At 38.9% G+C, this 21,742-nt stretch overlaps 1 protein-coding gene across 4 annotated transcripts in view; it reads right to left on the bottom strand.

Annotated features, from left to right (window-relative positions):
• Positions 1 to 17,692, bottom strand: part of tecpr2 (tectonin beta-propeller repeat containing 2) — a 45,145-nt gene extending 27,453 nt beyond the window's left edge. For all 4 annotated transcript variants that reach the window (XM_053510049.1, XM_053510050.1, XM_053510051.1 and 1 more), the window contains exons 1-11: positions 17,557 to 17,692; positions 14,029 to 14,269; positions 13,810 to 13,938; positions 13,217 to 13,348; positions 11,107 to 11,264; positions 8,822 to 9,128; positions 8,015 to 8,147; positions 6,880 to 7,293; positions 4,205 to 4,941; positions 1,069 to 1,252; positions 547 to 720 (exon numbers count right to left, since the gene is read on the bottom strand). In XM_053510049.1, coding sequence (XP_053366024.1) covers positions 547 to 720; positions 1,069 to 1,252; positions 4,205 to 4,941; positions 6,880 to 7,293; positions 8,015 to 8,147; positions 8,822 to 9,128; positions 11,107 to 11,264; positions 13,217 to 13,348; positions 13,810 to 13,938; positions 14,029 to 14,268 — 2,608 coding nt within the window. In that variant the 5' untranslated portion in view covers position 14,269; positions 17,557 to 17,692. The remainder of the gene's footprint in view (positions 1 to 546; positions 721 to 1,068; positions 1,253 to 4,204; positions 4,942 to 6,879; positions 7,294 to 8,014; positions 8,148 to 8,821; positions 9,129 to 11,106; positions 11,265 to 13,216; positions 13,349 to 13,809; positions 13,939 to 14,028; positions 14,270 to 17,556) is intronic.
• Positions 17,693 to 21,742: the final 4,050 nt, after the last annotated feature.

The following is a 21,742-nucleotide window of genomic DNA, read 5'->3' as shown; positions in this document are numbered from 1 at the left end:
GATATGTCAAGTAAAAAGAAGTTATCATGAATCGTTCATGATTATTATGAATCTAAGCTATTTCTTTGCCTTTGTTTCTTTTCCCATTTTTTAATTGAAGAAGTAAAACTCGTTCATCATACTGCCGAAAAAAGTAATGTGTCGTTTTGTAGTTTGTAGGAGACCACTTCCGTGCTGGCAGGTAATGCTGGCCCGTTCCACTGCAAGTATATTTCAGACCAGTGGGAAACCCTGCCTTTCTGTTAGGACTGTATTCTATACAGACTCTCAATAAATTTAAAACTCAGAGAAAACCCACTCATGGACCATCACTATTCTGGTGTACATGCTGTAGTTTCTGGTGCAATGTTTAACTCACCGTCTAATTGGATATAAAGCAAGCACAACACACCTATTCTAGAGCTTTACAAAACTATTTTCATGCTAATGCCACATTTTCCGCTTGAGAAGCATTAAATGAAGTGGATGATTTGCACAGGTACACAGACACATATTTTCAGTCATGAGATCATACTCAAGTACAACTCAATAGTCGTTTCATCTCACCGGTCTGGAGATAAAGATCTCCGCTGGTGCGAATGATCCAGGCTGTGTCATCACTCAATGCCACAAAGGAAGTCTCATCCAGGGCTTTGTACCAGTGCCTTTTCCCCTTAATGGTCACTTTACCACAGGCATAAGCTGTCATTGTCTTCTGTTCCACCTTCCACAGCAAAGAGCCTAAGGAGACAACAGGAGCCACAAATCTTGCATGATTTCTTACCACACAATACTATTTTAATATTTCTTTATATAATATTAACTAATATTAGTTTTACTTTGAAGTTTCACATTTTCATGAATTATAATAAAGAAATTCCATTATTTCCTTATAATATTTTGTTTGATAAGCATTTATATGACTTTCATTAAATGCTATTACCCAAGAAGCCAAACAGTGACCCCATGCAAGTTCTCTAGTTACCATCTGCAGTAATCCCAAAGTCCAGTCCCTATACAGCAAGTTCCTTGTAAAAAGTAAAAATAAGCCCTTCCATAAAGCAAAAGCTGCGAATGGTAAATGCTTACCAGAAGGAGACAAAGCCACCTGCTGGATATTCTCTTCATATTTCTGCCAGCTCAGGCTGCCATTGGTGAGGCTGCTACAGTACAGGACTCCTTTAAAATCCAGGCACCAGATGTGCCGCTCAGTCACTGCTAGGCTGAGAATGCCACAGCCCGGCCCAGTGTAGCCCATCCAGCTCTCAGCCAACTGCACCAAGAAGACATAACATCTTAGCTGTGACAATCATTTAAAACATGATCAAAATCAACAGGAAGACTACAAGATGTCTCTCAATGAACAGATCTAAAACTTTAGATTAAAGTTTATCACTATTCAGATGGATATCTGATCCACTTGCAGACTAGTTTAGCACCCAAAATAATTTTTTATGTATTAAAATTTTTAGATATAAATTCATCTTATAAATTCATAGTTTTAATTTTATAAGCTGATTAGTCTAATAATTATTTTCCATAGTTAATCTACTGATAATGTTCTGGTTGGATGATTAACCTGTTTATTAATAGCCAGTATTTAATAACATGTATTTCATGTAAATATTTATTTTACAAATAAAAACCTTCCCACATTAAAAAAATAAAATGGGTCAAGATATAATAAGTTCAGCAGCCATGTGAGGCGTGTATAAAATGACTGAAATATACATGTTTTTATATTACACTACTCACAATAAGTTAGGGATATTGTGAGAGACTTAGTGGATGTCATACATACGGTGTTTGTTTAACTTCAGACATTTTTGTGATAGGGAAGCAATTGTATTAGGGTGATAGACACACCTTATTTTGTGTTTTCCATGTAATGGTCTCATTGTGTACAGGTGTGCCTTATATTGGGGCCAATACCAAAAGACAACCTTTTTTAATGTGGCATCAATTTCAACATTCTGTGGGTATAAAAAGCTGGTATTGTCACTAAGTCATTCCAAGTTCATCATTCAAACAGCCATGAACACACGACTTCACTTAGCGGACAAGCAGCGTCACCTGGCCATGGCGCGCCTTCGGGTCGGTGGCAAGCAGTCAGATGTTGCTCATGAACTTGGTGTGTCTTCAGCAGACTTGCATCTAGACTAGACTTGCAACTACTGGCAGAGTTCATGACAGACCCAGGAGTGGAGCCCCATGAGTGACAGATCACAACGATGACCAGTACCTAAAGACCTATGCACTCAGACATTGTTATGTAACTGCCACACAGCTGCAAGCCCGTTTACGGGATGCGAGGGGTACTAGGGTTTCCAGACTTCACCGCTTTGGCTTGAATGCCTTGACAATGCACGTGACGCCACTGACACCAAGACACCGCCATGAACGGTTGCAGTGGGCACAAGACAATGTGACAAGAACAATGCAGCAGTGGTCAACCGTCCTGTGCACAGAAATGATTGTCGTCAGCGTTGCTGGAGAAGGCGAGGTAAGTGATACACTGAGGTCCCCATGGTCCCCAGGGGTTGCTTATTGCAAACCCTTATTTGCTTATTGGACATGGCTCAGTCAATGCATGTTCATACCTCAGAGACATCATAGAACCCATCATCATCTTCCAGTTCTGCCAGCACACCCCCAACTTTCTGTTCATGGATGATAATGCTCCACCACATCATGTTGGATTTGTCACAGCTCGACTTAGTAGCAATAAGTCGGAGTGCCTCATATGGTATGGCCATCAATGTCCCCTGACCTAAACCCCATAGAGCACGTCTGGGACCAGTTGAAGCAGAGACTGGATGATCGTACCTCAACCCCACGTGACCTGGCAGGACTGCGTGTAGCACGTGTGGAAGAGTGGAACGCATTGCCTCAGAACATCATGAGGTTAGTGAGGAGCATGAGGCGTCACTGTCAAGCTGTCATTGCGGCAAATGGTGAAAATACCTGCTACACTGTCAATTTTTGTTATTTGGGGCTATCCCTGTTATTGTCTACATTTTTGAGACAATAAAGTCTTTATTAAAATAAAGTTTTTCTTAAACTAATAAATGGTGTTTCTTCTCATACATTATAAGTAATATCAAAGGTAACTTTTACTTATTGCATTAAAATTCAGAGCAAATAGGAAAAGCATTCATGTAAATAACAATATCCCTAACTTATGGTTAGTTTCGATATATATAAAAAAATTTATTAAGAAATAAACAAACAAAAATTGCCTCGCCATCATGCCACATAGCTTCACAAAAAAAACTCACAACATAAGTATTTGTGTTATTTTACCATGTAAATCTATGAATATATCCACTGCATTCCTCTCAGAAGTGTCCTTTTTGTGTACATAAAATCTTTGTAGGATGTAACCATTCCAAACGTATGCAGAAACTTCTAGGTTGTAAATATACAAAAGTAGGCCTTTCATAAATCATCTTGTAAATACATGATTTTACTAGCCTGTCTGTGACCAAAAACCATGCCATGGTCAAAATCACTGAGGTCATATTGTTTCACATTTTGATGACAGATGTTGCCTGGAGTCTATGCCAAGAGAATTTGGGCACAAGGTGAGGTACAGTCCTGGCAAGGGTGCCAACACACAACAGGCAATTTTGGGACATCTGTATTGTATGCCGTCATTGTTAATGAAGTGGCTGGACACTTTAAGTCCAAGGACATTCTCATTTCTGTTTTACCTTCTGGCTCTCATTTCATAGGTATCATAGCTAACTTTTGCTGAGTTCTGAACTGTTATGAGTTCTCTCTCTCTTTCCCCAATTTCTCTTTTTCAAGCTACATATTCACCTGAAAAAGCAATGATCCTGACTTCATCTGCGCTCCTGACCTGCTTGATCCAATCTTAATGCCCTCATAGCCATAAAGCAACTCACTGCTACCAAAAATGGCCCAACATGGAAAGCCTTAAGATCATCATGATTGTTGTAGAAGACTGCAGTTTCTAAAAATAGTTCATACTTAACCCTCAATCAGTCTGATATTATATTTAAAAGTTAAAACCCTACTGATAATATAGAAGAATGACGTATACATCAGACCATCTGGTATCACACATCTCCGCTCTCAAGCTTCCTTTCAAAGCCAGGCCTGAGCTGAAGTTGGAGCCCATAGATTTTTTACTAAAACCAATGACATCATAATACAGTACAATAATTTACTCAGTATGTGTTAAATTAAAGTTCAGACTGACCTGATCTGTTTTATGGAGCCGCACATCTTCCTGATCTGTCTGCTTCATGGTAGAACTTTGAAGGCCCACATTACCAAGGCCATCCCCCAAGCTGGCACTAGGTGGCACTCCGTGTGCGTATATGTCCTCCTCGTCACTAGAGGGTGATGGCTCGGGCTCTGGTTCTGGGGAATATGGAAGTGGCCTAATAGAATAGTACGATAAATCCAAATCAATGTTCCTTTCTGAATTATCTTTGGGCTGAAGATCTGGATTATGCGACTCAGTTGGCTCCTCCATGTCAAGCTTCTCATTAGCTGCATGCATGTAGGAGAAAGTGCACTCCAGCAGCATGTCTACGTCTGGTGTGCTGGCTTTTTGCTCACTGTTTTCCACAGCTTTTGCAGGGGCACTGTAAACCTGACAGTCCATGTCTTGTAGAGAGAGGGATGTAGGAGACGAGGGCTCAGCATCTGCTCCTTTGATCTGGGGGCCCACGCCGTTCGCCTGGTCCTCAAGCTGGATTTTCTCTGAAAGGTTCTGCGTTAAAAATGTTTCAGTAGTGAGTGGCTCTATACACACAGAGACCTCGTGATCAGGAGAGTCATTGCTGTGAAGGTCCAGGCTGCTGCACAGAAGGCTAGTACCGTCTGAGGGTGGCTCGCTGGCAGGTGTGGGGAGGCCATCGCTGGTCAGGCCATCCTGGCTGTACATGCTCTCTGAACAGCTGCTGTGCTCGTTCATGAAGGTCCCACTCTCTGTGAAAGCATATCAATTAGAGCTGTAGTGAAGTAACACGTTCTTTGCCATATGAATTGTTTTTACTGCTGTTTAGTAGTAGAGCTAAAAAACAGAATTGCTTTTTATTTAAAAAAAAAACAAACTGTACACTTGTCATTTAACACTTGAGTCAAAACTAACCATATCCTATGAAACATCAGACAACTGAACAGCTTCTTTTTGCAGTGAATGACATGGCAAACAAACTGTTGTAACATATTAGGTAACATACAGAAGAGAATAATACATTTTAGTTGGATTGTGCGTTTGTTAGTTTAATCCATCAGGGTCAACGTTTCTGCTTCCCTGGAGAAACAATTGCAGAGCCTGAGACGCTTCCTGTACAACGCAGCAGCATAAAGACACACGTGCTTCATGGTAGGCCTCTCACTAATTTAGGAAAATTCACTGACAGTAATGCAAACAATCACACGTGTGCATGTAAATAAAAAAGGCTCATTTGTACCCAATGTTTCGTTTCCCAAAATAAAATTATTTATATTTGAGTCCAGTGAGTGTGTGTAAGTGAAAGGGATGTGGTTTAGCCCAGCTGCCATAACAACAGGCCTCTCTACATTCTCACACCCAGAGAGAGTAAAATGATCCCTTGCATTGACTTGAATCACGAAGTCAGTCCTCTAATCCTGAGCTCGGTATTTCAGGAACCATTGGATTGTCCGAGAGAGGAGACCAGGCTGAATGCTTTAAAAACTTTTGCTGACTCACTGTCAGGACCCTGTAGTGAGTTTTCAGACAATTTTTAAGTCATTAATTCATGTGGATTTACGAGATTAAAAAGTTAGAAATTTCTTCAGCCGTTCGATAAGATGCATTTAATTTTCTGATCGGATCAAAAACATGCGATCAAAGGGGATTGGCTCGGTTCATAACTCGAAAATGGTGCATTTTCTACTGAGGTCAACTCTTTTTCCATAGTGCTCAGGAGACACGGCTGAACAGTTTAATAGAAGATTCGCCGGATTGTATGCAAAATCAAGGGAGAAATGGGTGTCTAGTCCAAATCTGAAAAGGTGAAATTTTGAGGAAACCATCTATCTTACTGCTTAGAAAAGTAATAACATCATTCCTTGGGAAGGGATTGGGTCATAAAGCTCTATTCATATGACCTGCATTAAGTTCCAGAGTTTTTGGGACAAAAAAGTGCTATTATAATAATAGTATTTGTACTAATAATAAATTAAGGGCACCCTACTACTATTATTACTATTATTTTATTATTAGTCCTACCAGTTTTAATAGTTACCAAGTGTGTATAAATAGAACTACATCAAAACTACTGACGAAAATTTGGTGAACACCTGACCAGAACATGAATACATGCTTTTTGACCATTGCATTCCAGATTTAATCCTCCCCTTGCCTTCTATAATAATCTCTCTGTTTTCCACTAGATTTTGGAGCATGCCTGTGGGGATTTCTTCTTGTACAGCCACAAGAGCATTATTGAAATCAGACATTGATGTTTTCTGAGGAGGTCTGTCATGTAGTCAGCGTTTAAATTCATTCCAGTGTGTGGTATGGTGTTGAGGTTGGGATCTGTTAAGGGTCTTCCACAATAACCGTGACAAATTGTCTAAATGGACCTTGGATTGTGCACAGAAGTGCTGTCATACTGGAACAAGCTTGGGCCCTTTTGTTCCAGTTAAGGAAAATTGCAATGCAAAGACATCCCACACAGCTGTGCACTTTCAACTTTGTGGCAACAGTTTGGGGAATGACTGCATATGGTTATCATGGTCAGGCGTCCACAAACCATACATAAATAATGGTTAATAAAACTCTTGAGATCCCATCCTTAGGATTCATGAAATGATAAAATAAATCAGAAACAAATAAATAGCATCATGCTGTTTATCATGCTTGGTAATGCTGATAAAGAAACAATCAGTACTTACCGTGTCTTATCCTCTTGCCTTTCCTCTTTAATTTAATAGGTTTGACAACTAGCTCCTGCTGAAAGTCCTCTTGTGTGATGGTGCTGTAGCGACTGGATGACATCTCTGAAGTTCCCTGTGTGCTGTCCCATGAAGTGACGGAGCTACTGCGGCTCCGTGTGTCCGTCAATGTCTTCCTCCGGCCCTCTACCTCCTCCGCCAACTCTAGTGCTTCCAGGGCCTGGCTGAACTCCTCCCGTAACTCTTTGAACTCCTCCTGTGTCTCTTCAGACTCTTCTGCTTTTGGGCGCTCTTCTGGTTCGGTAATGATGGCCACGGTCCTGATCGGCTGAGCTGTTTCTACTGAGCCATTTACAGGGAGTAGAATGGTTGGGGTGGACAAAGGGGAGCTTATACGATAGGACAAGTCTGACACTAAAAGTGGAGAAAAAGATTGCTTTGTCAGTTCACTTAAAGGCAACATTTTCTGATCTAAGAGTATCTACTGGATAAAAACCTTGAATTTTTTTTCTTAATTCATTAATAAACAAAAAAATAATCAAGCTAACATCAACATTAGTAAAATTCAGGGTTTATTATTTGTTAGAAAATTTGCAGGAACTTTTTTTGCAGTACAAAGTGCAAAAAGCTGTGATAATCTGAATTTATTATATTACAATCAATAGTCTATAATGTTAGATTAATAATGTGTCAAAACATTAATCTATTTTAAAAATCTACACCATCCTGCTCTTAAATCTCATGAGCAGATTTGTGTATGATCTGACTGGTTGCTCTGGTAACGCTGACCCTAAACCTTACTGCAACCGCACGTGTATAACACATGATATATGCACAAGGAATCTTTAGACACCGACTGTCTAAAGATTATCCAGTTCAGGAAACTTGTTTTTTGAGTTAAAACAAGACAATCCCCACTTTTATTGATTACAATGCAAACAAATACTTTTTGTATAAAATATAAAATACAAAATACTATAAAATACTTTTTATATACAATTCCTAAAACTTAAGCTTATTAAAACTGCTTCAAGCTACAAAGCCTAAAATCTTTTGGCCCTCCTAGAGAAAGTCAGCATTTCTGCTGAATCTGAATGATGATGAGCAGTATGATAAGAAAAAGAGAGTGTCTTACTGTTGGAGACCAGTCCCTCAGGGCAGTTGGAGATACGCATAATGTCTCTGTCTCCTTTCAAAATAAAGATCTCATTTTCTGTGCAGGACACAGACACTATGTCTCCACAGCTTTCCATTCCACCGACAATAACCTTCAAGTGGACAAATAGTTGCCTTTTACTTTCCAAACCATGCACAGCAAATTTTTTTTTTGATTATACTACAGAATAAATCTGATTGACAATAAGTTTTTTGACAGTTTAAAATGAAAACATAGTAGAAGATTATCTTACAGGTAAGTATAAGAATGAAATCCATTTTTTACACATGCAATGGCCACCACATTGTGTGTGCTCTGTAATTAAAGCTAAAGGTGGTCGAACGAAAACTTAAAGCAGTGTTTCCCAAAGTGTGGTACCCCAGCCCCCAGTAAGCAATAAGGGTACTGCTGGTGGGCCATGAGAACATTTTTTAAAAAATAAATAAAAGTTTTTGCTTTTTTTTTTTTAGGGGGGCAGGCGGTATATAGTGGAAATGTCTGAAGGAATGTTCCAATTAATATTTTTGTAAAAAATAAAATAAAAAAGCTTGCTCTTTTGCACTCAGACTACAGTAGTTTGGTAAAGTTTAAAAACTTTTTTCTAACCATGGAGATTATCAGTGGGTTTTTTTTTTCAACTCTGTGAGCTAACGTTTATTTTAAGGGAAATCCTGTGTGGACCATGCACTGTGTAAAATCGTTTGGCTCTTGGGGTGGACATTGGATAACGTACTTTACTGCATTTACTAAGCATCAAACTTTTATTAACTACAAAAGTAACTGTACCTGGTTGGTGCAATCCACAATATAAACGCTGTACTCATTCCAGCTGAGCACCCAGCCCTCCTTTAGGAAGCAGGTGACGAGCCCCAGCTGCCTTTCAGTGGGCCGGTATGCTCCGCCGGAGCTTGAGCGAGGAAAGAGCTCAAACCTAGGCACGTCCTGGTTAAAGAGTGGCTTGAGCACATGTGTCTCTTGTACGCGCCCACGTACGTCTGTTCTCCAGAGACGAAGGCCTGGCCGTGCCGCGTACACCAGAAGGTCACTCTGCTTGCACAGTGCAGGCTGAAAACAGGCCCCAAACTTGCCGTTGCTTTGAGGGAGAAATAAAGCAGTTCAGTGAACACGACGTGCCTAAATAACCTGCTTACTAGAAGCACAATTAAATCACTTGATTATGGTGACACTCCAAAAAAGATCGTCAATAATCAAATTATAGCACCAGAAGCAATCAACAGCATTTTTTGGGTTTATGATTTTAATTAGAACTACATGTTCTCATAGGCAATTCCTAAGTAGCACCTATTAAACTCCTAATATGCGCAAAAATGTTTTGTTTTCCCACATTACGTTTTTTTATATGATGCTGTTTCTTTAAGCTGCCTCTACTTAAATTCAAACACAAGACAAGATTAGTTTCAGGAGGGAGCATTTCAAGACTGAAATATTTTAATAATAGTTTCAAATGCTTATTCATGCATGGTTAACATAATACACATTTAATCTACTATCAGCTGCTGTGGTGAGAAACACTGATGGGAGATTGTGCTTTACACAATTAAATGACAAATTCGGTCTTCAACCACTGACTTATGTTTTTTTTTTTTCATTCAGTTCTGACTGATCATAAGTTTGAATGTATTTTTATTGATTAATCAATTATCACTTGCTTTGTTGTAGAATGTTTGATAAATCACAAGGATTTGGACATGGCTGAAGACAGAAGAAATTAAAATCCCATGACTGAGGTATATATAGAATTTCAAATTCAATGTCATGGGAAGTTATTTTAGGAACAAGGAAGCAACATGACCAGATATTTCTGTGGTTTCTCAAGCTTATCACATTCCCTTAGTGCATCCAAGGTCATATATAGTGGGTTTAGAAAGAATTCTGACCTATTTGGGTTGTGAACACAATTGTGCAATAAATTCAATATAAAATTTATTCAGTTTATGTGGGCATCAATCGATAATATCAAATTTATTTTGTGTTGTGGTGTCCGGCACTGTAATGTTAGTGGGGGATCCTTTGGGCGCTGTGGATTGTGGTTGGGGCCCCCATGGATCAGACATGTCTGTCTGATGTGTTCAATGAATACTTAGCTGGATTGAATTCTGGGGGAATTGGTCGATGGTCATAATGTTATGGCTGATCAGAGTAAGCGTGTTGAACATTCCAAAATGGTAATTATGGGCAATATGGGCAATAATATGGACTTGCTGTGAGGATTTGTAGCTATAACAACCTCAAAATCTCTCAGAAGGGTTTCTCCAAGATTTTGGAGTATATCTGTGGATCTTTGTGTTAATTTGGTCAAAAGAACATTTGTGATGGGAGCAGGTTTAGCATGACAATGACTCAAGGCATAAAGCCAAGATCATGGAGAAGTAGATTTGGGCCAAGTCCTTGAGTGGGCCAGTCACACCGTACAAGCGAACCCAGTTCACAGACATTCACACAGATGACCTGACTACGCTTTAGAAGATCGGGCTGCAAGAATGTGAGAAACAGCCCAGACCAAGACTATGTATGCAGAAAAACCTAATCAAGAACACTGTAAATACTGTTATAGGGTCTGAATACTTTGGCACCATGGTGTCTTAATGGCTAACACGATCACCCCAGGGTTGAGGGTTCAAAATACCGCACCTGGTTTGTTCATGTGGAGTTCTTCCCGTGCTTGGTGGGTTTCTTCCAGGTTCCTCCCACAGTTCTAGGTTGATTGGTATTTCCAAAGTGCCTACAGTGTATGACTGGGTGCATGAAGGTGTTTGTGCTTGTACCCTGCAATGGATTTTGCCTTTTGCCTTGCGTTGTGCCCCAAGTGATAAGCCCCAAATCCCTTGACACTACACAAGCTGAGCACAAGCTTTTAGTTTGTGTAAATCGATGGCCAAAAAGTCAATGTAATTAAGCATCAATAAAGTAGGTTTAAATACTTCCTGAATACAATGCATATGGAAACTGCAAGATTTTTAAAATCTATTACGACCATAAAACCTAAAATATGGCCCTTATTGCGCACTACCATTCAGATGAAGGAGAGAGGTAGGGTTAGTTCATCTCACCTTTTTCTGGGTTTGGTGCCCAGCTGCTGGAGAGACTGATCTTGAGTATTAAACACAAGAGAGCGCTGACAGGTAGAAATAAGGAGCACCTTCTGACTGTATTCCAGCTGAACTATAGCTGACGGTTCTTCAAACAGCACCACTGGGTTGCACACACCCTGGCACATACACAGACACAATACAATTATACACAGAGATGATTACCGTAGGATAACATGAATTTCAAACTCTATTTGAATGGAAAACACATATAAAAAAAATCATAAGGTATTGCATTTCTGAGTGGGATCAGTGATTGTGTTTAATCACCAACACTAATTTTATATTAACAATATATTATTGTATTATTATTATTATTATTATTATTATTATCATCATTATATGAAAATAATTGCTATAACATGGCAATACATTTAGTATTTAAACATAAAAATAGTAAAATATATATACAAGTTTTTCATGTATATAGTTGTGCTCAAAATTATTCATAACCCTTGGACAAATCAATAATTATTTTGTATTTTATTTAATAAAAACTACTTCAATTATTAGATGAAACTTTAATTGTATTCAATATATATCAGTTGCTATACACAACCCCACATATGTGTTAGTTAAATTTTATTTGTATACCATTAGATATGGCCAGAAATTCTCTTTTGAGCCTGTTCAAAATTCATCATACCCTTAGAAAAAAAGTTTTTTTTTGTGAAGGTGTACGTGGTTCCACACTCCAGTGACCATAATCAATTAAATCAATTTAAATACAGTATAATCAATTAGGGCCTAATAATATTAAATGGTAACACCTGAGTATAATTAGGGGGGGCAAAGCTTCCATTATTCTCAGTCACAGTCACTATGGCCAACTCAGTCATAAGCTTCACATGCGTGTTGTTAATGCCCATAGTTGAGGCAAAGGCTACAAGCCAATTTCAAAAGAACTGGATGTCCCTGTATCAACCATACAGAGTATTATCATAAAGTTCAAGATGTTCAAAACGATCAAAAACCTGGATGGGCGTGGCAGGAAGCGCATAGCACAAAGATCTGCCGCAGTGCAAACAACCCCAACCACATAACCATCAAAGCTCTAATAGACACCCTCAACCAAGTAGTGGAGATGGTATCAAGATCCACTGTTGAACGAATTCTGCATTGGGGTGGACTTCATGGACATCTGACCTAAAGCCAATTTAGAGTTGAAGATCTGGGTTAGGGCTAGAAAGCCTTTCACTCTCCAACAACTGGAGACTTTTGTGTATGTGACAAATAACATTTTTATTTGAATTTGACTTTTGCAAAGGAAGAGTGGGAAACATTCTGCAGTAGACCTGTAGAAATCTTGTGGAGACCTACAAGAACCTTTTGCAGGCCGTCATTAAAAACAAAGGCTTTTCTATTGATTATAATATAAAGGGTATGAATAATTCTGAACATGGTGATTCTTTAATATTTGTCAAAAAGAAAATTGTCATATTTCTTGAAATATCACATCTCGCCATTTCTTTAGCTATTAGTCAAATATTACATAAATGAATGTATAATAAAACTCATTCATTACAAAAGACAAATTAAAAACAATATAAAAATACCAAGGGTGTGAATACCTTTGAGCACAACTGTGTGTAAACATTCATACATACAATCATCCATTAAATCATAAGTGCCTTTGCCACCATGCATAACTCTTGCATGGTGGGAAAGGCTGACATCAACATGAAGAAAGACTGTACTTTGTATTTTAGGTGATCTGATACTGATGATTCATGCAGGAAGTGCTCGCTCACTCTCACTCATCTTCTATACCACTTTATCCTGTATTCAGGGTCGCGGGGACCCTATTCCACCTGGACAGGGTGGCAATCCATCGCAGGGCACACACACATACACTCATTCGCGCACCAAGGGCAATTTGGACTATATTTGGACTGTGGGAGGAAACCTGAGTACCCGGAGGAAACTTACAAAGCACGGGAAGAACATACAAACTCTCGCCTGGCCGGGAACCGAACCTTCACCCTGGAGGTGCAAGGCGACAGTGCACCTCCAAAGAACTGCTCTAAACATATTCTAGGCGTTTATCCGAGAGTTTAGGACGGATTCTCACCTGGTCCAGATCCACAGAGGAATAAACCACCTTCCCTTTATCATCACCAGAGAAGAGTTTCATGCCATTAGTGCTCCACGCTAATGCCGTCACTGTGCTCTTGTGGAGGCCGACTACATCGAAGCGTCTCAGCTGCAAGCAAAATTTATACACAATCATAAAACTCCTGTTAACTAGAACCAAATATAAAATGACAAATAAAACTTGAGCTCTTAGTTACAGCAGCACTAGATCAGGTTTATATGTTCATGTGTTGTTGTTTCTAGATTAAACAAGGAAGTGTGTGGTAGCTGGTGCAAATAGGCAAGGTGTTTAATTGTTAAGACAATGTCAGCAATAAGTGCTAGAACATTCATGGCAGGGATGAGATTAAAACAATAAATGAATTTAAAGATATAAATTAATAAATAGAATGACAGTGGAAGACAAGGTAGAGTCTTCATGTTCTGCATTTTCTTAGTACCGTGACACATTTTAATTGCATTATTTATTTGCTATATGCAATTTTTCATCTATAATAATTTATCTATTTTCACAGGAAAAAGACAGTGCTCAGGAAACGACTGCCGAGTGAAAACGACCCCAAGACATACCTGTTTATTTCTGCCTGGCAGTTGCGACACCAGCTGAAAGAAAGCGACGCGACCTGAGGCGGTACCGACAGCGACCAGGTCATCAAAGCAACTCAGCAATTTCACTACTGTGATAGCTTCACTTTTTCCCTGATAAAGTCAGACACAAAAAAACAACTCATTTCAAACACAAATCTCAACCACTAACACACAGTGATATAAGTAAGTAAACAGTCATACCTCTAAGTTGTACTTGTTCATCTGGCTGACTCTCCTGCAGTAAAGGTACAGCATGCCGATGCTGCTGCCCACTGCGATGTAGTCGTTGTTGCTGTCTAGAGCCGTAAGATAGACCAGGATCGAGCGAAAGCCTTTCTGGACTTTAGCAGGAATAGAGTTGAGCAGGTAGTAGAGGGGACAAAATTCCCTCAGGGGCAGGCAGGGTGGTTGAGCTGCCATGGTTATGAGATCCTTCTGCATACTGAAAATAACAACACATTCGATAATAAACAAGGTAGCAGTGCATCTTCTTAATTAATGTATCACGTTATTCTTAACTTTTGTGGGAGGAGCACAACAAATGGTAATATGTATGAAAACTACACAGAATGTCAGAAGCCGCCTTCTTGTAGATTCATTCAGGGTAGCAGTTCTTACATTCTCATAAAAACATTGTGAACTTCTATGTATGAAAAAGTGCTCTGCTCTGGAATCAATATACACTGCCTGGCCTGAAGAATAGTCACAAAAGAATTTAATTATTGGGCTGCATCAGGCAAAGAAAACAACTAAGGAGATCTGAAATCATAGGAACTGGGTTAAGAAAACATCAACACATTATCAGACCCTGCAAAGATAATGCTGAATCGTCAACTTTGTGGAAAATATATTATCAGAAAAAAAAATCATAAATGGAGATCACTTAAATACTTGATGAAGCTGGTAAACTCAACAGTAAAAACCATAGCCATGCTTAATAGTAAAAGTAAGAGCATTTATATACACACAATGTGATGAGAACTTAGAGCATTGGGACTAAACACTTGTGTGGTCAGAAGAAAACCACTTGTTAGTGAAACTTATCAGAAAACAGGCTTGAATTTGCTAGGAAGGATAAAAATTGGACCATAGGTCATGCATAGTGTCCACTGTATACTGTAAGCCTCAGGAGTCAGTGATATGATCTGGGGGTAATTCAGTTGGTCAGATCTAGGCTCAGTAACATTATATAAAACATTATGGCAAGGAAATGAAATCAGCTGATGACCTGAATGTATTGAATCATCACGTTAACACATCAACCAAGTTTTTATTGCCTGATAGCATGAACATATTCCAGGACTCAAATTGTGAAATAGTGTTTCTGGAAGCATGAGTAATCATTTTAACACATAAACTGGTCTCCACTGTTGTCAAAGCTAAAAATTACTAAATTAAATCTTAGTGAGTACAACCTATTTTTGTACCAGAAAGTGCATCTGATCTGATCTGTGTAAGCCTTCTTTTCAGTCCAAAATAAAAAAAGACGTCACAGCACCTTTTGATACCCAATAGTAGTTGATCAGACCAACTCATCTCTGCTCATGTCCAAATGTTGTTGAGAATAATGGTGATCAGGCTTTGACCATCAGTCTCTGCTCTACATTATTCCAAATGGTCAAAGCCTGATCACCATTATTCTCAACAACCAATTATTAATGACATTTATTTCAAACAACCAATCCCTGATCTCAATTGTTCTCAGTGAACAATCCCTGATCAGCACTGTTTCCAACAATCCCTTCTCATCACTGTTCCTAACATTGGTTGCTACTCAGCGTTCTTCCAAATGTCCAAAGCCTAATCAAAACCCCCTCCCCACCCCAACAATTAATCCCTGATCTGCATTGTTCCCTGTGACCAATCACTGATCATCATTCATTCCAGCAACAACCATTGACCATCATTGTTTCCAAAAAACAATCCTTACTACTGTTCCCAACATTTAATCCCTAATCATTATTCTTCCCAATGACCAATCCCTAAGCACTGTGTTCACAGTGACAAACACTGCTCATCCTTGTGCATCTCTCTGTGCGGTGCTTTGCTCAGAATTATATCTACAAGTTGTTGTTAGTCTTTCGGCTGCTCTTGTTAAGAGGGGTTGCCATAGCAGACCATTCAATCCAAACACAACTTGGCACATGTTTTTTTTTTTTTTACGCCGAATGCCCTTCCTGACACAACTCTCGCATTGTATTCCGGGATTTGGACCGGGACTGCATCCAGTGGCTGGGGAGTTATAGTTACAAGTAATAAAACTTATTCCTTAAACTCTTTGCTTGTGTCCATGCCTAATCAGCCCCAGTGTATTCTTCTACATGAATAAAAGTCATGATTTTTGTCTATATATTGGACATAATTTGCTCATGTTTTATTGTTCACATTGGAGGACCCAAAACCAGAATTTGTTTTTGTTTGTCTTTCTGTCTGTCTAGCCCGACAAACCATCGAGTAAAACTGCCTGGACGGAATTTAATTAATCACTGTCAGTACTGAAATTAAACCTGCACCATAAATGAAATCTAAGTGTTAAGTAGAGAAAAAGTTATGATAAGGTTATGTGCCAGATTAGAGACTGCAAGTTTTGACAAGGGACTGTGCATGTGTCAAATTATGGATGCCTCTCAAAGTGATCGCTGGGCAAAATTTTAATGACACTTTTGCAGTACTTAGATATCTGATTAAAGTTTAACCTGCACCATAACTGAAATAAAAAATGTTAAGTAAAAGCAACATTTTAAACAGTTATGTGGCTGATTTAATAATCAACTTTATTATAAACTACTTTCTTAATGCAAACAAACCCCTGCAACAACATATATTATTTAGAAAAGCTAAACTGAATATTTTACTGGGATTACTTAATATTTTCACAGCAGAAACAACAGCGCTGAAGTGTATAAGTAAATTTGAATGCGCCGGACTCGTTTTATGAATCTTTATCCAATCGACTTTTTCAATTTCTCATCCGTAATTCACTTTCCAATTACCAAACAGGAAGTGTATTTGGCTGACGACAAAAGAAGTACAACTTAGCATTAACAATGTGCAAGATACACAACAGTAAAAGTTTTTTTTTTTACTTCTTTGTATTCTAGACAGGCAGACATGTACATGGGCTTCAACCTGAAATAGTAATATCACTGATTACATTAAAGCTGATTCGCTTATTTTTACCTTTAATCTTTTAACAATGTCAACAAACTCTTCAACCATCAACGACAGGTACTAGTCTTTCCCCGACCTTCTTATACAGATTTCATTTTCTTTCCCAATATGTTTTTGGTTTAAAATTTGTCTCTGACTTTGTCTAATGACTTCTGGACACTCTGTGAGAATGCATTAACTACTTCCCCATGAAAGAATCAGGAACACTAGAAGAGTGTGTGACACATTATACTAAACATTTATAAACTTTTCACACCCACATTACATGTAAAAACAGTGAACATTTATATAACCATATAAACCAGAAACACAGTTATGTGCTGCATCAGGTCACACACGGCTACAATCCTGACAGCTGATTTCTATTCGAGGCTAGCTAACAATATCCAGTTAGCTGTCCAACATCTAATATGTGAATATGTTTACACCCCCAGAGCCTCCGCTTTATACAGGAACTGCATAAATATAGACCAGTGTTATTGTAGCGAGCTAGCATGTCAGTGTCCAGGACACTAGCGGTCCCACAGAGAGGCTCACTCCTCACCACACGCTACTTACACTCAGTCTGACGCCAGATACTTTCACGCCACAAATACAGATAGTGTCGGTGTTAAATTCTCAGGCTGCCAACAATATTTTGACATTTGGCACGTACGGACCACAGGCATGTCTGCTCTTGTTGATGTTGTCCAAGGACTTCTTCCCCTGCATTCCCTGCTAAGTCTAGGGGAAATTAAACAACACCGCCACCTGGCGTCAAGGAGTTAAATACAACGAGTTGACTCTGGTATGGCTGAATCCCAAATGCCTCTTCATTCCCTATACAAATTAACTACATAAAGTACGAAACAATGGCTCCAACGTACCATCTAGTGTGCTACATAGTTAAAGTTTGTACTAAATGAACAGCTCATCACGTCAACGTGGGTTTTTTCCCAGTTGACAGGGCCATACTCCTCAAATTGTGAAATTGTGGTTCTGGAAGCAAGAGGAACCTTTTTTTTTTTTTCTTTAATAAACTGGTCACCACATTGTGTGTTGTAATCAAAACTAAAAATGTCTGAATAAAATTTTAGAAAATAGCTGCAGGCAGTGGTGGCTCAGTGTGTTAAGGCTGTGAGTTACACAATGGAAGCTCGGCGGTTCGAGCCCCAGCTCCGCTAGGTTGCTGCTCTGTTGGGCCCTAGAGCAAGGCCCTTAAGCCTGTCTGCTCCAGGTGCCATAAAATGGCTGACTCTGACTCCTGCCTACTAACAAGAAGCTGGGATATGTAAAGAATTGCACTATGCAGTGATGTAATAAAGGCTGAACTTATCAGTGTATTTTATTAGATGTGTGTAAGCCTTCTCATTATTCCAAGGATAACAACAAAATCACAGCAGCTTTTTATATTCAATCCCAGTTGATCCAACTGACTGATCCCTTCTCAATGAGCAAATGACCTGATCACCGTCATTTCCAACAACCAATAACGGATCACCTTCGCACCCAACAACCAATTACTGGGACACCTTCATTTCCAACACACATCATTAATTACATTTATTCCCAACAATCAATCACCTTCCTTCTCACCAACCAATCACTGATCGTGTTCATTCCCAACAACCAATCACTGATAACCTTCATTCTTTACAACCAATTATTGAGCACATTTATTCCCAACAACCAAACCCTGATCAGATTTATTCCCAACAGCTAATTATTCCTGGTCTATGGGTATTTTAAGCAAAACATCAAGAATGCCATGTTTAAAAAATACATATTTAATGTACTCTTAAAGTCTTAATTTTATTAAGAAACAACTCATTTAGGAACAAAGAAACTGACATCATGCCTTCGCTTTTTAGACGTCATAGATTTCACGGACAGCCATCTTGTAATAAAATATTTTTCACAATAGGGGGCGCTATTGTCATAAAATAAAACGAAATCCTTATGCAAAACGTCGAAATACTGTAACGGGATTTTATAGAGACTTTTAATTTTTTTTTGTTATTCTACCACACAGATGCCTTTGAATTGTTAACTTGTTAACTTGTTTATAAAAACTAAAATAAAAGTTTTTTTGTTTATTAACTTAGTTATTTAATTTTTTTTTTCATAATAAACACTTATCATTCACATTGGGGCAGTGAGTTACTGATCTGATGGTTGGTGGTTCAAGCCCCAGCTGCCACTAACCGCGGCCCCCAGTTGGAATATGCCAAAAAAATAAATAACGTAATGTATATGTGACAAATTAATGCTAAGTTTAGCTTATTAATCAAAAAAAGTGGAAGATTCAAGCTGCATTACCATCAAGCTGGCAGTGTTGGGCCCTTGAGCAAGGCCCTTAATCAACTCTTCTCTAAGGATGTTGATAAGTGTAAGTGCTTCTTCCTTTTCCATACATTTACATAATTTGACATATAACTATATCGATAATGATTTACAGAAGTGGTCCATTAAAACACATCCTCACTTGAAGTAAGATTGTGCCTAATGTCCTGTGCAGGATTCCAAATAACCATTGAAAATCAGTGCATTATAAATTAGTAACTCCAGTGACTTCCCACGCTAGCAGGAGGACTTGGATTTGTTAAATAGCCCCTAGGTGTGAATAAATACTTTAGGGATTAATTTAAAAGTAATGTATACAACCTAGAACTCAGATTCAGAATATCATTTTATAACTTAGAAATCTCATTACTTAAAGTGAAAAATATCAAGTTTGTAACATTTTTAACAATTTCTATAACATGTATTATGTTTAGGTAAGTTTGTCTATCCATCCATTCATCCATTGAAGCTAACATCCAAAAACAATGCCTGCAGTGACCTATGCTCATACCAGCGGTTATAATGGATGTTATTTTACTGAGGTCCCCAAACCCTTGAAAACCTACAAGTACACAATCAATTTGGAAAATGTGATCAGCCTGCACAGGCGGCACGGTGGCTTAGTGGTTAGCACTGTTGCCCTGCACCTCCAGGGTCCGTGTTCGATTCCCGGCCAGGCTCAATTCCCATCTCTGTGTGCATGGAGTTTGCATCTTCTCCCCGTGCTTGGTGAGTTTCCTCTGGATACTCCGGGGGTTCTCCCACAGTCCAACGACATGCAGAGTAGGCTAATTGGCACTCCCAAATTGCCTGTAGTGTGTGTGTGCCCAGCAATAGATTGGTACCCTGCCTTGGGCCCAAGTTTCCTGGGATAGGCTCCAGGTCCCAAAATAAAGCGTTGTAGATGTGAGTGAACTTAGAAATCTCATTACTTAAAGTGAAAAATATCAAGTTTGTACTATTTTAAAAAGCTTCTATCACAAAGTTGGCCTCTATCCATCTATCCATCCATTGAAGCTGATATCCACAAACAATGACCGCAGTGACCTATGCTCATACCAGCGGTTATACTGGATGTTATTTTACTGAGGTCCCCAATTCCTTGAAAACCTACAAGTACACAATCAATTTGAAAAATTTGATCAGCCTGCACGGGCAGCACATTGGCTTAGTGGTTAGCACTGAACCTCCAGGGTCCGTGTTGGATTCACACCTCTGTGTGCATGGAGTCACAATCCAAAGGCATGCAGATTAGGATAATTTGCGTTCCCAAATTGCCCATAGTGTGTGAATAAGTGTGTGTGCCCTGCAATTAATTGGCTCCCGATCCAGGGTGTACCACGCCTCGTGCCCTAAGTCTCGTGTGATAGGCTCACGACCCTGTGTGAGTGAATGATTGAGTGATCAGCCAGCAAAGCATCTTTGGATTGTAGGAGAAAACCAAAAGACCCAGTGTTAACCCAGTAAGCATAGGGTGAACATACAAGCTCCATGCACAAAGAGGCAAGATTTGAATCCTACTACTAAGAAAAAGCACCTAAGATGATTTTACTCACTCACTCATTCACCCATTCTATTGCTTATCTGATTCAGGGTCAGAAAGCATGAGGTGGGGCACAACTCGGATTAAGTGTCAATCCTTCGAATTGCACAAGCACACACACACACACTCACATCCTTCAGATACTCTTAACCAATCCTTAACAAGGCCCTTAACCCACTTTGTTGTGATGGCTGGACTTGACCACAACTTAGATATGCAAGACTCTGTGCTGTAATGCACATGTGACAAATAAGTGATTATTCTCTTTCCATATATTTACATCATTTGACAGATGCCTTTATCCAAAATGATTTACAGAATTGATCCATTAAAACGCATTTTCACCTGAAGTAAGATTGTACCTAATGAGCTGTAGAGGATTCAAAATAACCATAAAATATCTGTGCATATATAAATTAGTGGATTTTCTTCAGGTTCTCCAGTGACCTCCCATGCTAGCTTCCTGTTTTAAAGGAATTTGGGGCAAACAAATTTGTTAGAAGAAGAACTAAGCTTGGAAGCAGAAGCATCGCAGTCAACTCTGCAGGCAATCATTTAATATATTATTAAATAATTATATATTAATATGATATATTCAGTATATGTAATATAGTGTTTTAAATGCATTTAACATTGTTTTATAATAAAATAAAATAAATGTGTTGGTCAATCAGCCCTTGGTCAATAAACATATGGTTTAATGCCAACCTTTATGTGACTCCCCCAACCTCTGTGCTAACCAAAATCATCACCATAAACCCAATTATGCTCTGAAACAGGGTAGCCATATGGTCATTACATAAATCAAATCTAAGCTATAGCATAAAGAGGAGAATGACCGATAAGCCCTATGGTCTAGACAGCTACATTTCCGCATTA

The sequence above is a fragment of the Clarias gariepinus genome, chromosome 13 (genome assembly GCF_024256425.1).
Source record: "Clarias gariepinus isolate MV-2021 ecotype Netherlands chromosome 13, CGAR_prim_01v2, whole genome shotgun sequence".
Taxonomy (NCBI): domain Eukaryota; kingdom Metazoa; phylum Chordata; class Actinopteri; order Siluriformes; family Clariidae; genus Clarias; species Clarias gariepinus.
Note: the sequence above shows the minus strand (reverse complement) of the source record. Positions and strands in the feature narration are given on the sequence as shown.